The 20,064-nt window shown below is 45.8% G+C and overlaps 1 protein-coding gene across 1 annotated transcript in view; it reads right to left on the minus strand.

Moving 5' to 3' along the window:
- The window catches only part of LOC124142693 (short transient receptor potential channel 3-like), a 116,159-nt gene that overhangs the window by 13,800 nt on the left and 82,295 nt on the right, over nt 1-20,064 (minus strand). The window contains exons 5-9 of the mRNA XM_048400985.1: nt 18,485-18,746; nt 11,937-12,093; nt 5,634-5,755; nt 4,060-4,244; nt 1,894-2,012 (exon numbers count right to left, since the gene is read on the minus strand). Of these exons, the coding sequence (XP_048256942.1) occupies nt 1,894-2,012; nt 4,060-4,244; nt 5,634-5,755; nt 11,937-12,093; nt 18,485-18,746 (845 nt within the window). The remainder of the gene's footprint in view (nt 1-1,893; nt 2,013-4,059; nt 4,245-5,633; nt 5,756-11,936; nt 12,094-18,484; nt 18,747-20,064) is intronic.

Genomic DNA, 20,064 nt, shown 5'->3' on the forward strand with positions numbered 1-20,064 from the left:
TGCCAACACGGGACGCGGCAAGTTTCCTTCCCTTGATTCAAGTTCTCACCCCTTGCTTCAAGTTTCCCACCCTTGCTTCAAGTTCCCTTCATGTTTCCCACTCTAGCTTCAAGTTCCCCACCTTTGTTTCATGTTCCCCATCCTTGCTTCAAGTTTCCCACCCTTGCTTCAAGTTCCCTTCAGTTTCCCACCCTTGCTTTAAGCTCCCTTCAAGTTCCCCCACCATTGCTTCAAGTTCCCCACCCCTGCTTCCAAGTTCCCCACCATTGCTTCAAGTTCCCTTCTTTTGCTTCAAGTTCCCTTCCTTTGCTTCAGTTTCCCATCCTTGCGTCAAGTTCCCTTCATGTTGCCCTTCCTTGCTTCAAGTCCCCACCCTTGCTTCAAGTTCCCCACCCCTGCTTCGAATCCCCTACCCCTGCCTCAGGTTACCTACTCTTGCTTCAAGTACCCCATCCATACTTCAAGATCCCTACCATTGTTTCAAGTTCTCTTCATGTTCCCCACCCTTGCTTCAAGATCGCCATCCTTGCTTCAAGATCCCCACCCTTGCTTCAAGATCCACACCCTGGCTTCAAGTTGACACACCCTGGCCTTTACATACCCACATGTATACAGTGTCACCCCTACCATTCCGCGTGTACAACGTCCCCACCGGGCCATCCACACTCAAGTGTACTTCATCCCTACCGTGCCCCCATGTAAAGCGTATCCCTCACCCATCGACATCACCCTATGGCTGGACCTAGCCCCCCCCCCCCCCCCCCCCCCCACACACACACACACACACACACTCCCCGACTGCATCCAACCCAGGCACACGACCGCTTTTACCCCCCTCCCCTCCGTACACCTTTTTGCAATCCTTTAAGAGTATTAAGTGTCTCCCCTACCCTGCTTGACCCCCACGCTCAACTTGTCGTCTCCGTGAAGCACCCCTACTCCGGCACGACGAGCCAGTGTTCAGCCCACGAGGAGCATGGATCAAGTGTAATGAAATCTGACATGCAAACGTCACTCTGAATTGCGTTATAGCGCTGCATGTTATCTCATAATATCGACTGATTGGCACCTAACCCTTAAAGTGTTTGCTGGAATTAGATCCCCAGAAGTATGAATGGCCGTTCTGAATACCCCTGACAGCTTCCGGTCGCAACGTCCGTATATTCGCCCACCCTCGAGTTTGGAACTAACGATCTACCGACTGTGAAGCAGGCAACTGGAACCTGGATATGCTTGAAGTTGTACTTTAGCTGAAAGATCTATTTAGGGTAAATCAATCATGATTCACTGATTCGAAGTTTTCAAAATACGTTTGTTTACTTTTATGACGTTTTTATTCATAGTGTGCCCGATAGCAAGTACGTATTGATAATGGAACATCAAATAGACTCACTTCGGGAACCAGAAACATTAATTTGACAAGGAGCATAAACGTCCCTGCGTGTTTCTTACAGGATGTTATTCTCGGGAAAGCCACATAGCCTGAATTGGAATATATATTTTGATATGGAAACATTTAGGAGGCCGTTTTTTTTAGATTATAGCCCTCGTTCTACTTTCCGCTCACTTTAACTGCCGCGTGTAGGTAGTAACGCCTCGCGTCACGCAGACCGCTGTAGTAACCGCTAAATTACATCAAAGGAAGCCATCGACCGATCTTTAAAGACTGGAGGAGCAAACGTAACACGTGACCTAAATACGTCACAACGGAATTCCGAGACATAACTCCAATTAAATAACTACTATTTAGGACGGGTGCAGAAAAACCTGGCGACGTGAAAAAATGCACGATAATGTAAGACTCATTGGGATTAAGCGAGCTTGGAATGGGTGCTTCATGGCCCCCACTAGAGAAGCATTGGTCCGGGGATGTTCTGGCAGTCTGGGACTTACCCTTGGAATGCTTTCGCTGCGTGAACGCTGACGAGATTGCCATTGATCTCCATCTTGATTTTCTGCGCCCCGTAGTACCAGTACAAGTTGTGCAGGCCCACCATGAAGGCGAATAGTACCTGGGGTGGAGAGATGGACTTTGGTTATAACAGTACAGCTCTGAAAGTATTACCGTTACATCAAGGCGTGTCAGCTTGTGGGAGGAAGGCCGACGCGAGGCAGGTTGAGGCGTTTACCAACAAGCAGGCGTGTGCTGATGACGAACCTAGAATTGTGATCAGAGCTAATCTGGGATTCGAACTCATGATCATATGTTTCATACACGCTAAAGGAACACAACTCTGCACAACTAATTGCGGCGCCTTGGACTCGTGTGTTTGTTGTAGTCACCGTCACCAAATAAACAGGAATTGGCTTACTCACCAGGGTAAACAGAAATTGACTTACTCGTGTGTAAGTTGTACTCACCCGGGTAAACATACATTGCCTTACTCTTGTGTATGTTTTACTCACCAGGGTAAACAGACATTGACTTACTCTTGTGTATGTTTTACTCACCAGGGTAAACATACATTGCCTTACTCTTGTGTATGTTTTACTCACCAGGGTAAACAGACATTGACTTACTCTTGTGTATGTTTTATTCACCAGGGTAAACAGACATTGACTTACTCTTGTGTATGTTTTACTCACCAGGGTAAACAGACATTGACTTACTCTTGTGTATGTTTTACTCACCAGGGTAAACAGACATTGACTTACTCTTGTGTATGTTTTACTCACCAGGGTAAACAGACATTGACTTACTCGTGTGTAGGTTGGACTCACCAGGGTAAACAGACATTGACTTACTCGTATGTATGTTTTACTCACCAGGGTAAACAGACATTGACTTACTCTTGTGTATGTTTTACTCACCAGGGTAAACAGACATTGACTTACTCGTATGTATGTTTTACTCACCAGGGTAAACAGACATTGACTTACTCTTGTGTAGGTTTTACTCACCAGGGTAAACAGACATTGACTTACTCTTGTGTATGTTTTACTCACCAGGGTAAACAGACATTGACTTACTCTTGTGTATGTTTTACTCACCAGGGTAAACAGACATTGACTTACTCTTGTGTATGTTATACTCACCATGGTTAACAGACATTGACTTACTCGTGGGAATGTTGTACTCACCAGGGTAAACAGACATTGACTTACTCGTGTGTATGTTTTACTCACCAGGGTAAACAGACATTGACTTACTCGTGTGTATGTTTTACTCACCAGGTTAAACAGACATTGACTTACTCTTGTGTATGTTTTACTCACCAGGGTAAACAGACATTGACTTACTCGTGGGAATGTTGTACTCACCAGGGTAAACAGACATTGACTTACTCGTGTGTATGTTTTACTCACCAGGGTAAACAGACATTGACTTACTCGTGTGTAGGTTTTACTCACCAGGTTAAACAGACATTGACTTACTCTTGTGTATGTTTTACTCACCAGGGTAAACAGACATTGACTTACTCGTGGGGATGTTGTACTCACCAGGGTAAACAGACATTGACTTACTCTTGTGTATGTTTTACTCACCAGGGTAAACAGACATTGACTTACTCTTGTGTATGTTTTACTCACCATGGTTAACAGACATTGACTTACTCTTGTGTATGTTTTACTCACCAGGGTAAACAGACATTGACTTACTCTTGTGTATGTTTTACTCACCAGGGTAAACAGACATTGACTTACTCTTGTGTATGTTTTACTCACCAGGGTAAACAGACATTGACTTACTCGTGTGTAGGTTGGACTCACCAGGGTAAACAGACATTGACTTACTCTTGTGTATGTTTTACTCACCTGGGTAAACAGACATTGACTTACTCGTATGTAAGTTTTACTCACCAGGGTAAACAGACATTGACTTACTCTTGTGTATGTTTTACTCACCAGGGTAAACAGACATTGACTTACTCTTGTGTATGTTTTACTCACCAGGGTAAACAGACATTGACTTACTCGTATGTATGTTTTACTCACCAGGGTAAACAGACATTGACTTACTCGCATGCATCTTGTACTCACCAGGGTAAACAAACAATGACTTACTCATGCTGTACTCACCAAGGTAAACGTACAATGACTTACTCATGTTGTACTCACCAGGGTAAACAGCACCATGAACCTGGTGATATCGCCGATCATGCGCCCTAGGGATATCTGCAGGGGGCCCAACACCTCGAAGGCTGGCATGAGGTAGGTGGTGCGTGCAAAGCTGATGACGTTGGCAATGGCGAACAAGACGTCGGAGACAATCTCAGGGTCGTTGGCTTCCCAATGGAACCGTGCTGGAATGGCAGATAGAAAATCTTGTCACGATCTTTTAATTCTTGTCACGTCATACCATGTCCCCTTCCTATCCGGCAAGCTTATTTCCTATTTATTTCCAACCAATACAACAAAGATATACAGCGCTATTCCAGCACGGATTACAACATTCGAATCACAGACGCATAGATGTAGAGAGCTATGCCAACGGTGTGAACGGTATGCCGATTTTGTACAGCTATATGCATATGAAGGAGCGACGTTTCGGTGAAGGTTCTAACACCGTTATCAAGCAAGTCATCATCAATTTCTTGATATCGAATCTACACCGAAACGTCGCTCCTAATTGCAATGAAGAACTTGTTCATCCATATATTTTATCCTTATTAGTACTCAAACTTCTAAATGCCTCTCAAAGAAGCTCTATGCTATGTTTGAATAGAGTTATGCCAGCGTTGTTCAGCGCAGTGACAACGTTGTACAGCTCTATGTCAACGTTGTACAGCTCTATGTCAACGTTTAACAGCTCTATGTCAACTTTGTACAGCTCTATGCCAACGTTGTACAGCTCTATGTCAACGTTGTACAGCTATATGTCAACGTTGTACAGCTCTATGTCAACTTTGTACAGCTCTATTTCAACTTTGTACAGTGCTATTTCAACTTTGAACAGCTCTATTTCAACTTTGTACAGTGCTATTTCAACTTTGAACAGCTCTATGTCAACTTTGTACAGCTCTATGTCAACTTTGTACAGCTCTATGTCAACTTTGTACAGTCCTATTGCAACTTTGTACAGCTCTATGCCAACTTTGTACAGCTCTATGTCAACGTTGTACAGCTCTATGTCAACGTTGTACAGCTCTATGTCAACTTTGTACAGCTCTATGCCAACGTTGTACAGCTCTATGTCAACGTTGTACAGCTATATGTCAACGTTGTACAGCTCTATGTCAACTTTGTACAGCTCTATTTCAACTTTGTACAGTGCTATTTCAACTTTGAACAGCTCTATGTCAACTTTGTACAGCTCTATGTCAACTTTGTACAGCTCTATGTCAACTTTGTACAGTCCTATTGCAACTTTGTACAGCTCTATGCCAACTTTGTACAGCTCTATGCCAACGTTGTTCAGCTCTATGTCAACGTTGAACAGCTCTTTGTCAACTTTGTGCAGCTCTATGTCAACTTTGTACAGCTCTATGTCAACTTTGTACAGCTCTATGTCAACTTTGTACAGCTCTGTTTCAACTTTGTAGAGCGCTAAGCCAACTCTGTGCCTGCCCTTTTGGGTGTAGTAGACCAGTGACTATAAGTACGCCGTTATGATCCCACAAAGCTAACGGTCCTATGAAATACGAGCATTCGGGGAATGCGGTGAAGAAAATCTGCAACCCCTATTGACTTACATGCTTCCATGAAGTAATTGATCTTATGGTTCGGGTTCTTAATCTCAGCAACCAGAAGATGGAAGTATGTGTGGTTTTGTTGCATAAGTAGTTCTCTCGCCCGATTTGTGCCATTGGACGTCCTGCAATACATATCACTCGTGTACACCAACTGCGACACGTTATGTGTATAAGCGATGTTATTACATACTGCAAAATAAAATCGCTGAACAAATTACATTGTTACATATAGAACGATTTATTTTATTGTGGATACTAGTGTGCACTGTGGCAAAAACTTCATGTTATAAAGTGACTGTGTATACTTCGCCTTAAGCTGAACTATTCATTCGCGTGCGTCACTTCTGATGTTTCATTTGGCAGTGAAAAATGTTCGATATCCTATTAGCATTCATGGAGTATATAAAGGCCGTGCTGTCAATTACCTAACGCCTGTATGAACGCGGCGAGCTCAGGGGATAACCTCTCACCAGTGACGTGGCGGGAGTAAAGACATTATTCGTCAGCACAAGGATGAATGTGGGAAGGATACTTTGCACAGAATTTAATAGTGTTTAAAGGGGAATCTCGTTAACTCGAACTCCGATACCGCGATATATCGTGTAAGACGATTCGTTTCATGGTCACAACATTAAGGTTTATATGTCCATCATTTTCTTTCCTCACTGAAGTCGGAGTGAGTGAGTGAGTGAGTTTGGTTTTACGCCGCTTTTAGCAATATTCCAGCAATATCACGGCGGGGGACACCAGAAATGGGCTTCACACATTGTACCCATGTCGGGAATCGAACCCGGGTCTTCGGCGTGACGAGCGAACGCTTTAACCACTAGGCTACCCGACCGCCCCCACTGAAGTCGGAGTCGTTGGGTAGGTAAATATAACAGATAGGTTTAAATATTCTGCAGTCCTGTATATTGGCATTGTAACCATCATAAACAATACGACAATGTTCATGTCAACAACAAATTCCTATCAACAACCTGCATGTAAGTTCTACGTGCTTTCCCATTTCCTTTTTCAAGGACAAAAATATGATCTAATATTTAGGAACCACTGTCGTTCAGGGAATAAATACATTTGACGGTTTTCATACGTGTATTTTAACACTATGTCTGCTGCATATAAATGTATCGTAGGGTATTCCATCAGAATATAGACAAATTGGCGTGTTAAAAAAAGTTCGTTTGTGTGTTAGAGAGAAACATTTACTTAACATGCAACGTAGATAGTTCAGCTTAGGCTCCCAGTTCGTACTGTAGCCGACGCAGTGTGATTGATATAAAGGTCATGACGTATGGTTCAAGTTCTTATTATGCTGAAAAGGTTGTGCCGCGACCTTGACCTCAATTCATGCTGCTTCGGGTAAAGTGCGTACTGATACAACAAAGAGTACTTCGGTGAACACTCGACAATATGGGGTATGAAGATTCACTTCCGGTGAAATGCGAGACAATACGTGGTATGTGTAGGCTCACTTCCGGTGATACAAGTCTGATTACGGTTCGAGCAGCAGACGACATGCGGCTCCGACACACACCAGATACACAACGTGCCACGCTACTATTGATAGTGTGCTCCGACTCTCTGTCACACTCCACGTGCATACTGTGCCCCCAAACAACGACAGTGTGCCCCGACTCTCTGTCACACTCCACGTGCATACTGTGCCAACCAACCACCGACAATGTGCCCCGACTCTCTGTCACACTCCACGTGCATACTGTGCCCCCCAAACACCGACAATGTGCTCCGACTCTCTGTCTCACTCCACGTGCATACTGTGCCCCCCAAACACCGACAATGTGCCCCGACTCTCTGTCTCACTCCACGTGCATACTGTGCCCCCAAACACCAACAATGTGGTCCGACTCTCTGTCTCACTCCACGTGCATACTGTGCCCCCCAAACACCGACAATGTGCCCCGACTCTCTGTCTCACTCCACGTGCATACTGTGCCCCCAAACACCAACAATGTGGTCCGACTCTCTGTCTCACTCCACGTGCATACTGTGCCCCCCAAACACCGACAATGTGCCCCGACTCTCTGTCTCACTCCACGTGCATACTGTGCCCCCAAACACCAACAATGTGGTCCGACTCTCTGTCTCACTCCACGTGCATACTGTGCCCCCAAACACCAACAATGTGGTCCGACTCTCTGTCTCACTCCACGTGCATACTGTGCCCCCCAAACACCGACAATGTGCTCCGACTCTCTGTCTCACTCCACGTGCATACTGTGCCCCCAAACACCAACAATGTGGTCCGACTCTCTGTCTCACTCCACGTGCATACTGTGCCCCCAAACACCAACAATGTGGTCCGACTCTCTGTCTCACTCCACGTGCATACTGTGCCCCCCAAACACCGACAATGTGCTCCGACTCTCTGTCTCACTCCACGTGCATACTGTGCCCCCAAACACCAACAATGTGGTCCGACTCTCTGTCTCACTCCACGTGCATACTGTGCCCCCAAACACCAACAATGTGGTCCGACTCTCTGTCTCACTCCACATGCATACTGTGCCCCCCAAACACCGACAATGTGCCCCGACTCTCTGTCTCACTCCACATGCATACTGTGCCCCCCAAACACCGACAATGTGCCCCGACTCTCTGTCTCACTCCACATGCATACTGTGCCCCCCAAACACCGACTCTCTGTCACACTCCACGTGCATACTGTGCCCCCAAACACCAACAATGTGGTCCGACTCTCTGTCTCACTCCACGTGCATACTGTGCCCCCAAACACCAACAATGTGGTCCGACTCTCTGTCTCACTCCACGTGCATACTGTGCCCCCAAACACCAACAATGTGGTCCGACTCTCTGTCTCACTCCACGTGCATACTGTGCCCCCAAACACCAACAATGTGCTCCGACTCTCTGTCTCACTCCACGTGCATACTGTGCCCCCCAAACACCAACAATGTGGTCCGACTCTCTGTCACACTCCACGTGCATACTGTGCCCCCAAACACCAACAATGTGGTCCGACTCTCTGTCTCACTCCACGTGCATACTGTGCCCCCAAACACCAACAATGTGCTCCGACTCTCTGTCTCACTCCACGTGCATACTGTGCCCCCAAACACCAACAATGTGGTCCGACTCTCTGTCACACTCCACGTGCATACTGTGCCCCCAAACACCAACAATGTGGTCCGACTCTCTGTCTCACTCCACGTGCATACTGTGCCCCCCAAACACCGACAATGTGCTCCGACTCTCTGTCTCACTCCACGTGCATACTGTGCCCCCAAACACCAACAATGTGCTCCGACTCTCTGTCTCACTCCACGTGCATACTGTGCCCCCAAACACCAACAATGTGGTCCGACTCTCTGTCTCACTCCACGTGCATACTGTGCCCCCAAACACCAACAATGTGGTCCGACTCTCTGTCTCACTCCACGTGCATACTGTGCCCCCAAACACCAACAATGTGCCTCGACTCTGTGTCACACTCCACGTGCATACTGTGCCCCCAAACACCAACAATGTGGTCCGACTCTCTGTCTCACTCCACGTGCATACTGTGCCCCCAAACACCAACAATGTGCTCCGACTCTCTGTCTCACTCCACGTGCATACTGTGCCCCCAAACACCAACAATGTGCTCCGACTCTCTGTCTCACTCCACGTGCATACTGTGCCCCCAAACACCAACAATGTGCTCCGACTCTCTGTCTCACTCCACGTGCATACTGTGCCCCCCAAACACCAACAATGTGGTCCGACTCTCTGTCACACTCCACGTGCATACTGTGCCCCCAAACACCAACAATGTGCTCCGACTCTCTGTCTCACTCCACGTGCATACTGTGCCCCCAAACACCAACAATGTGCTCCGACTCTCTGTCTCACTCCACGTGCATACTGTGCCCCCAAACACCAACAATGTGCTCCGACTCTCTGTCTCACTCCACGTGCATACTGTGCCCCCAAACACCAACAATGTGGTCCGACTCTCTGTCACACTCCACGTGCATACTGTGCCCCCAAACACCAACAATGTGCTCCGACTCTCTGTCTCACTCCACGTGCATACTGTGCCCCCAAACACCAACAATGTGCTCCGACTCTCTGTCTCACTCCACGTGCATACTGTGCCCCCCAAACACCAACAATGTGGTCCGACTCTCTGTCACACTCCACGTGCATACTGTGCCCCCAAACACCAACAATGTGCTCCGACTCTCTGTCTCACTCCACGTGCATACTGTGCCCCCAAACACCAACAATGTGCTCCGACTCTCTGTCTCACTCCACGTGCATACTGTGCCCCCAAACACCAACAATGTGCTCCGACTCTCTGTCTCACTCCACGTGCATACTGTGCCCCCAAACACCAACAATGTGGTCCGACTCTCTGTCACACTCCACGTGCATACTGTGCCCCCAAACACCAACAATGTGCTCCGACTCTCTGTCTCACTCCACGTGCATACTGTGCCCCCAAACACCAACAATGTGGTCCGACTCTCTGTCTCACTCCACGTGCATACTGTGCCCCCAAACACCAACAATGTGCTCCGACTCTCTGTCTCACTCCACGTGCATACTGTGCCCCCAAACACCAACAATGTGGTCCGACTCTCTGTCACACTCCACGTGCATACTGTGCCCCCAAACACCAACAATGTGGTCCGACTCTCTGTCTCACTCCACGTGCATACTGTGCCCCCCAAACACCGACAATGTGCTCCGACTCTCTGTCTCACTCCACGTGCATACTGTGCCCCCAAACACCAACAATGTGCTCCGACTCTCTGTCTCACTCCACGTGCATACTGTGCCCCCAAACACCAACAATGTGGTCCGACTCTCTGTCTCACTCCACGTGCATACTGTGCCCCCAAACACCAACAATGTGGTCCGACTCTCTGTCTCACTCCACGTGCATACTGTGCCCCCAAACACCAACAATGTGCCTCGACTCTGTGTCACACTCCACGTGCATACTGTGCCCCCAAACACCAACAATGTGGTCCGACTCTCTGTCTCACTCCACGTGCATACTGTGCCCCCAAACACCAACAATGTGCTCCGACTCTCTGTCTCACTCCACGTGCATACTGTGCCCCCAAACACCAACAATGTGGTCCGACTCTCTGTCTCACTCCACGTGCATACTGTGCCCCCAAACACCAACAATGTGCCTCGACTCTCTGTCTCACTCCACGTGCATACTGTGCCCCCCAAACACCAACAATGTGCCCTGTGTACGTGACAGCGATGTAGCACCGTTTCGCACGTCGTTAACGACGTCGCTAGACTAGGCTGGACGCGCGTCTTTTTCGATAGAAAAACATATCGCTTGTGTGTACTTTAGATACAAAGGAACCTGCATGTCTGAAGACAACATCAATCCTACCTCCGATATGAAATTAAAGAGGATCGTATTTATCAAACAAATACACACGGGATTTCATTCATTTCATTTGTTCATATAGATCGATGATTCACAATGTCAAGACGGATAACATCATTAATATCGGCATCAAAATAGCAATGTCTGTGTATGAACTTTTGTGTTAAGATATTTCACATACAACGCCCTCTCGATCAACTACGACCTATAAAGCCCTCCGACATCATATATAATACAGTGGATTTACTGGAAGCTGAGTTAATCTCTAGGCGGACGCGACAAGGTCTCGTATCGCTTGAACCACTTTACAGCAATATGATGGTTGATGAGACGACGTAATCATGTGGGAATTAAACACAACTCTTGTCCATTTCGCGCAGGCGCACATACCACTAGGCTACCTTATTGGGATAGGACAACGCACCGCGTTCCTTTGCGTGTACGGACCCATAATTGTGGAGGTGTTGTGTGTGTAGAATATAGGTAGACATTTAGAAACTGCATTTATCAAAACAAAAGTAGTGCAAATACATGTGTATTGGTTAGACACACATGACAGCCAGGCGAGCTGTGGCAACACACACAACCATATGTCTCCTGTGTTAGAAGTTGGTGCCTCAAGATAGAGAGACGAACGACAGACACAAACACAGACAAAGCCCGGCAGAAAGTCGCGGTGGATTGGTTACCTGTCGGCCTCCGATACCTTGTACTCTGTGAAGAACCGCAACACATACGAAGCAAGATACATTGTTAGCATACTGAAATCCATAAAGTTATAATAGTCCGTGGTATAGGATCGGGCGCCAGAGTGGTACACCTGCTTGCACTCGATCCATAACACACCTGCAATGAGAGAGAGTTGGAGCTATCTACATGGCTAGACTGTGGGGTGAGGAGGGAAGGGCGATAACTGTGTTTACCTGTCGGCCGCCGCTACCTGGTACTCCGTGAAGAATCGAAGGACGTATGATGCTAGATACATAGATAAGACACTAAAATCAATGAAGTTATAATAGTCCGTGGTGTAAGCCCGGGCTCCTGAGATGTACACTTGTTTGCATTCAATCCATAGAAGACCTGCAATGAAACGGAGTAGAATAGATTCATGCAAAGTGTTACCTTCTTGCTTGACAAACGGTGCACATATTATCCCCGTCAGATACCGCAGGCCTCTAGCCTATCATCAAGGGCACGCAATGCGCTGGATGCTGTGCGTGCGTCTACGACAACGACAGTCGCGGTGTTAACATCGCCGCGTGTACTGGCTACAGTTCGTGAAATGTTTATCAGTTTTCCATCTAAAATATTGAATTTGGGTCTGATAAGACTCTTACTAAACCAAAAATTAGTTTTTGTTCTGAAAGTCTGTTCTGGTTTGCTGTTTCATTGTAAGTGTCATACACCATTATGATTGTAAGATCTAACTTAGACTGACGTCTTGCACATACAACTCATGTGGTTAAGTTTGCGTGAAAAACCTTGGAATGATTGTCGAACAACGTCAATATTCCTCAAAGTCAGTATACTTGGCTTTCCTTGTTACTCTCCCAGTACCGGAAGTGCCATTGTCGCCATGTTCACCTTTCTATAAACATACACTAAGAGCTGTAGGGAAGAAGTAGGCCGCAATAAGGAACGTGATTGGTCATCATACCGGGGAGCACGGGTGGCCCAGTCGTCTAAGGCGCCGTGATTCGCTGTGCAGAGTTGCATCCCTTGGGAACGCCAGAAACCTAGGATTATGGGTTCGAATCCCGGTTCGCCCCGCTTTTGTTTCTAGGTTTGTTAGTACCATACCCGTGCTCGTGGGTTTCACCGAGGTGGTAAACGTCTGAGACCTGCATCACTTCGGGCTTTCCTCCCACATTAAGCTGACACGCCGTGATTACTGTCAAAAGCGGCGTTAAACCCAACTCACTCTCTCGTTCTTCATACCGATATGTAGGCTTTGCGGGAATTTGCAAATGTTTCTGAAATCTTCTTAGACACCACAAGCGCAGTGGAAGATTATGTGTGATCACCCTAATGAAATATTGTAATTCGAAGCATCATTTTTGTATGATGATTGATGGTTGGTTTCTGAACGATATAACTGACACTTTATGGGGTTTTTTGTACAGCAATAGGTCAAACGTGCTGAAACTGATCGTGAATGTAAAAAATGTAATGCAATTATGCTGCGGTTTTCTGATTAAGTTTCTGTAAGATAGACAGCTAGATTGTTTTTATATTCATAGATGGGTATTGTAGTAACAAGTCTCAAGGCTGTGCAGACAGCGCGTCAGAACCAGAGTCTCATTCCTAGTCGCGGTGTCCACTGTCACAGACTGGAGATATCACATTGTAAAGTGCATTGTGTAGACGCATTGTGATATGATGACATCTGTGTCTCCCAGTCTGATAGTGACGTGCTGACAGCATCTGTTTCCCCTAGTCTTTGTTTCCCAAGTCTAATAACGCCAGACTTACGTCTGTTTCCCCTCTTCAGATAACGCCATACTTACGTCTGGTTCTCCTAGTCAGATAACGCCAGACTTACGTCTGTTTCCCCTAGTCAGATAACGCCAGGCTTACGTCTGGTTCTCTTAGTCAGATAACGCCATACTTACGTCTGATTCTCCTAGTCAGATAACGCCAGACTTACGTCTGTTTCCCCTAGTCAGATAACGCCAGGCTTACGTCTGGTTCTCTTAGTCAGATAACGCCATACTTACGTCTGATTCTCCTAGTCAGATAACGCCAGACTTACGTCTGTTTTCCCTAGTCAGATAACGCCAGACTTATGTCTGTTTTCCCTAGTCAGATAACGCCAGACTTATGTCTGTTTCCCCTAGTCAGATAACGCCAGGCTTACGTCTGTTTCCCCTCTTCAGATAACGCCATACTTACGTCTGGTTCTCCTAGTCAGATAACGCCAGACTTACGTCTGTTTCCCCTAGTCAGATAACGCCATACTTACGTCTGATTCTCCTAGTCAGATAACGCCAGACCTACGTCTGTTTCCCCTAGTCAGATAACGCCAGGCTTACGTCTGTTTCTCCTAGTCAGATAAGGTCATGCTGACAACGTCTTTTTCCCCTAGTCTGATAATATCGCGCTGACAGCGTGTGTTTCCCCTAGCCTTTGTTTCCCTGGGCAGATAACGCCATGCTTACGTCTGTTTCTCCTAGTCAGATAACACCATGATCACATCTGATTCTCATATTCTGATAACGTCATGCTGACGTCTGTTTCCCTTTGTTACATAATGTCATGTTGTGGTCCTAGTCGCACCACGATACGTTGTCAGTGTCTATTGTTGTAGTCGCACCTAGTTATGTTGACTGTTGCTATACTTAAGGTCATGGTAGTTAATATCCCAGCTACACGAGGCTATGTTCGACCACAGTTATGTTGACTGTTGCTGTAGTCAACGTCATGGTAGTTAATATCCCAGCTACACGAGGCTATGTTCGACCATATGAGCTGTGGTAGGTGTATTTTTAGAGGGACTGATAAACATTAGACGAATATTTCAGACACGATGCCAAGGCTCCGGGAGTGGCGGGCCGTGACCATGAAGGGGCAATGAGCGCCAGGGTAGAGTGAACAAGACAAGTGGGTGATGATGGGGTCGTGGCGTGGTGTGTGGGTGGCTATTGAGGTGATGGTTGGGGTGTGGTGTGTGGGTGGGTATTGAGGTGATGGTTGGGGTGTGGTGTGTGGGTGGGTATTGAGGTGATGGTTGGGGTGTGGTGTGTGGGTGGGTATTGAGGTGATGGTTGGGGTGTGGTGTGTGGGTGGGTATTGAAGTGATGGTTGGGGTGTAGTGTGTGGGTGGGTATTGAGGTGATGGTTGGGGTGTGGTGTGTGTGTGGGTATTGAGGTGATGGTTGGGGTGTGGTGTGTGGGTGGGTATTGAGGTGATGGTTGGGGTGTGGTGTGTGGGTGGGTATTGAAGTGATGGTTGGGGTGTAGTGTGTGGGTGGGTATTGAAGTGATGGTTGGGTAGTGGTGTGTGTGTGGGTATTGAGGTGATGGATAGGGTGTAGTGTGTGGGTGGGTATTGAAGTGATGGTTGGGCTGTGGTGTGTGGGTGGGTATTGAGGTGATGGATAGGGTGTGGTGTGTGGGTGGGTATTGAAGTGATGGTTGGGGTGTAGTGTGTGGGTGGGTATTGAAGTGATGGTTGGGTAGTGGTGTGTGTGGGGGTATTGAGGTGATGGATAGGGTGTAGTGTGTGTGTGGGTATTGAAGTGATGGTCGGGGTGTAGTGTGTGTGGGGGTATTGAAGTGATGGTTGGGCTGTGGTGTGTGTGGGTATTGAAGTGATGGTCGGGGCGTAGTATTTGTGTGGGTATTTAAGTGATGGTTGGGGTGTAGTGTGTGTGTGGGTATTGAGGTGATGGTTGGGTTGTGGTGTGTGTGTTGGTATTCAGGTGACGGTTGGGGTGTAATGTGTGGGCGGGTATTGAAGTGATGGTTGGGGTGTAATGTGTGGGCGGGTATTGAAGTGATGGTTGGGGTGTAGTGTGTGGGTGGGTAATGAGGTGATGGTTGGGGTGTAGTGTGTGTGTGGGTTATTGAGGTGATGGTCGGGGTGTAGTGTGTGTGTGGGTATTGAGGTGATGGTTGGGGTGTAGTGTGTGTGTGGGTATTGAAGTGATGGTTGGGCTGTGGTGTGTGAGTGGGTATTGAGGTGATGGTTGGGTTGTGGTGTGCGTGGGTATTGAAGTGATGGTCGGGGTGTAGTGTGTGGGTGGGTATTGAAGTGATGGTTGGGCTGTGGTGTGTGGGTGGGTATTGAGGTGATGGTTGGGTTGTGGTGTGTGTGGGTTTTGAAGTGATGGTCGGGGTGTAGTGTGTGTGTGGGTATTGAAGTGATGGTCGGGGTGTATTGTGTGTGTGGGTATTGAGGTGATGGTCGGGGTGTAGTGTGTGTGTGGGTATTGAAGTGATGGTCGGGGTGTAGTGTGTGTGGGTATTGAAGTGATGGTTGGGGTGTATGGTGTGGGTGGGTATTGAGGTAATGGTTGGTGGGTGGTGTGTGTGTGGGTATTGAAGTGATGGTTGGGCTGTGGTGTGTGGGCGGGTATTGAAGTGATGGTTGGGGTGTAGTGTGTGTGTGGGTATTGAAGTGATGGTCGGGGTGTAGTGTGTGGGTGGGTATTGAAGTGATTGTTGGATTGTGGTGTGTGGGTGGGTATTGAAGTGATGGTTAGGGTGTAGTGTGTGGGTGGGTGGGTAATGAGGTGATGGTTGGGGTGTAGTGTGTGTGGGGGTATTGAGGTGATGGTCGGGGTGTAGTTAGACTGGGGTTAGACTGATAGATATAAGATATACGAAGGTAAGATTATGGAGGGGTTATACTGACAAAAGTAGGATATAAAAGGGGGAATTTATCGAGGGGTTAGACTGACAGAAGTAGGATATACCAAAATACGTTTATGGAGGGTTTAGACTGACAACAGTTGGTTATAACAAGGTGAGTTTATCGAGGGGTAAGACTGACAACTGTTGGATATACCAAGGTGAGCTTATCGAGGGGAGTTGGTTAGGCAACTGTTGAATACATAGGATACGGGCTTGTGTTTCAGGACATCGTCAGTGTGATTGATGCATTAGTTACCCTGCACGGCAGCGAGGTGGTGTTACCGCTGTCCGGGAGGTCGCTGCGAGCACTTACCTTGTCCCAGGGACTAGTCAGGTTCTAGAACACTGGTCTACTAGTCGTAATGGACATGCGCAAGAAGGAGAAATAGGCTTCATTCGCATTGCTATAGCACGATGGTTGCCAAGCAACACCAAACACCCATCACCATGGAAACAGGTGTCTACCCGCATGCATATAAGCAGAAGCAGAAGGCAGGTGGTATTTATCAAACACCTACAGTATGAGAACCATGCCGATAAAACATGCTTAGAAATCGCACAATGAGATCAAATTTAGAAATGGAGTTATTATTCACATCATACAAAACATTTTACATGTTTAGTTACGTTTCTACATACATCTGGACATGTTATTCAAATGCACTGGAAGATTATGTAACTATTACAATACATACCCAAAGCGCCAAACATACAGTCCCGATAATACTTACCTATTATACACGTTGTCAATCATCCTGACACGTTTGAAGTCATGAATGCACATAATCTAACTCACATATCATTGGCTAAGGACATCCTGACGTGGCATTTTACCGTATGTGTTTCAAATCTATAAAGACTCCAATTATCAAATACTCTAATTCTCAATTTCAATTATATATTATATCGTTATATTACATTCATTATATTATTATAATACACATCTGCAGGTGCAGTAACTCAATATCCAAAACACACCTCACATGCCCTCACATAATATGCAAAATACTATACATAACTATAGTTGCCCTAACTCACCTAAATCCAAAATATTATACGTAACCAAAGTTGCCCTAACTCACCTAAATCCAAAATACTATACGTAACTATAGTTGCCCTAACTCACCTAAATCCAAAATACTATACGTAACTATAGTTGCCCTAACTCACCTAAATCCAAAATATTATACGTAACTATAGTTGCCCTAACTCACCTAAATCCAAAATATTATACAGATGTAGGTGCCCTAACTCACCTAAATCCAAAATACTATACGTAACTATAGTTGCCCTAACTCACCTAAATCCAAAATACTATACATAACTAAAGTTGCCCTAACTCACCTAAATCCAAAATACTATACGTAACTATAGTTGCCCTAACTCACCTAAATCCAAAATACTATACGTAACTATAGTTGCCCTAGCTCACCTAAATCCAAAATACTATACGTAACTATAGTTGCCCTAACTCACCTAAATCCAAAATACTATACGTAACTATAGTTGCCCTAACTCACCTAAATCCAAAATATTATACGTAACTATAGTTGCCCTAACTCACCTAAATCCAAAATATTATACAGATGTAGGTGCCCTAACTCACCTAAATCCAAATTACTATACAGATGTAGTTACCCTAACTCACCTAAATCCAAATTACTATACAGATGTAGTTGCCCTATCTCACCTAAATCAAAAATACTATACAGATGTAGTTGCCCTAACTCACCGAATGTCCAAATTACTATACAGATGTAGGTGCCCTAACTCATCAAATATACAAAATACTATACAGATGTAGTTACCCTAACTCACCTAAATCCAAAATACTATATAGATGTAGTTGCCCTAACTCACCAAATATCCAATATAATATACAGATGTAGTTACCCTAACTCACCTAAATCCAAAATACTATATAGATGTAGTTGCCCTAACTCACCTAAATCCAAAATACTATATAGATGTAGTTGCCCTAACTCACCTAAATCCAAAATACTAAACAGATGTAGTGCCCTAACTCGACGAATGTCCACATTACTAAACAGATGTAGTTGCCCTAACTCACCAAATATCCAAAATACTATAATTATCTATACGTGCAGTAGCTCACCTAATATCCAAAATACTATACAGATCTGCACATGAGTGATGAGTGTATTCGCTGGGCGGAGGGTTTCCTTCAAGATATTCTGTATCTTCTCCTCGCTGCTGAGATGGGCGTACTTGGTTTCATTAATCTCAGTGGTTTGGGTGATTGTCTCCCCTGACTCGGTGATGCGGAACGTGGCGGCCGCCAGGAGGATGAGGAAACAGATGTGTGACGTCGTGTGCGTGATGAACTTCGTCACTGGGCAGCGCATGATGCGCCCAAACTGAAGAGAGAAGAATTAGAGATAGTGTACATAGTGTGTGTGAGTGGTTGGGTGGACTGATCTGCTCAAGCCACACAAAAAACAGGGTACGATTCCTCACACTGATCAATGATGTGAAACCCGTGATTGTTTGTATTTTGCTTAACGCCGCACTCAGCAATATCCCAGCTATATGACGGTGGTCTGCAAATAATCGAGTCTGGGCCAAACAATCCAGTGACTGACATCATGAGCATCGATCTACGCAATTGGGACACGATGACATGCATCAACCAAGTCAGCGAGCCTGACCCCCGGGTCCCCGTCTCAATGGTCTGTCGCGTTAATTATCATTCACCAAATATAAGTGTGACCCCACCGATGGCACCGGTCATAAACACATGCAAAGGAGAGTCAAGAGTTCACTTGAATATAACACGTGAACATATGGTAATACACACTCAAAATACGACATTGCATCGAACATGAATGTCCTCTAACTGTCCACCACAAATGCTTTACTAAGGCTTTTAATGTCGTAACCGTTGTCGAACTCGTATGTTTTTGAAATCTTGGTAAAAGGGGCATGATCGAATTTACCTGAAAAGTTGTGAAATGTAAACACCAAAGGCTGTAGCTACAGTAATATTGCTGGACATAAAGGGAGAGCTGAGTATTGGAAAGTTGAAGTCATACCTCTTGTCATAGTTTTTTTAAGAATTTGGGGAAAAGGTACCTCATGGCGACGTATGCAATTAATAGTCACATGCGATAACAAGAATTGCAACAGGAACGACAGAACGACGTGACGACATGACGACGTTATTCTTACGTGACTTCGTCTTTGTCACTGTGGCCATAGTGCAAAGAGAATGATATCTCTCCTCGCTGCAATAATTGTAATGATCCGGTACCCGAACCTGAAAAATGTCACGTTCTCGAATGGTCTTGTTTTAACTTCAGTAACAACCTTAGAAATACAGTATTAAAGAGCGAAAATAAATGTTCGATTTTGACGAGGTTTGGTCCAATTATGTTCGCCTCAAATTGTTTTTCAGTGTTCTATAAACAGATCATCTCCCACTGCATAGACGGGGTTCAGCTGACCAATCTAAGTGACGACTGAAACGCGCTTTTACTGAATCTTTAGCATCTGTAATTTCCATTGTCTCTCGAGGGAACGAGGGTCCTGATAGGGCATACTGTACAAACTATCGCAAGATGAGTCAAATATGTATCATAAGAGATTAATGCAAAATGTCCATAGAAAATGTTTGGCTTTAGTTAAAATTAACACAGTGTTCCTAATCGTACTAAAATCTCGTAAAGGTCGTAAACG

Source organism: Haliotis rufescens, unplaced genomic scaffold, assembly GCF_023055435.1.
Source record: "Haliotis rufescens isolate VD_foot unplaced genomic scaffold, xgHalRufe1.0.p SCAF_20, whole genome shotgun sequence".
Lineage (NCBI taxonomy): Eukaryota > Metazoa > Mollusca > Gastropoda > Lepetellida > Haliotidae > Haliotis > Haliotis rufescens.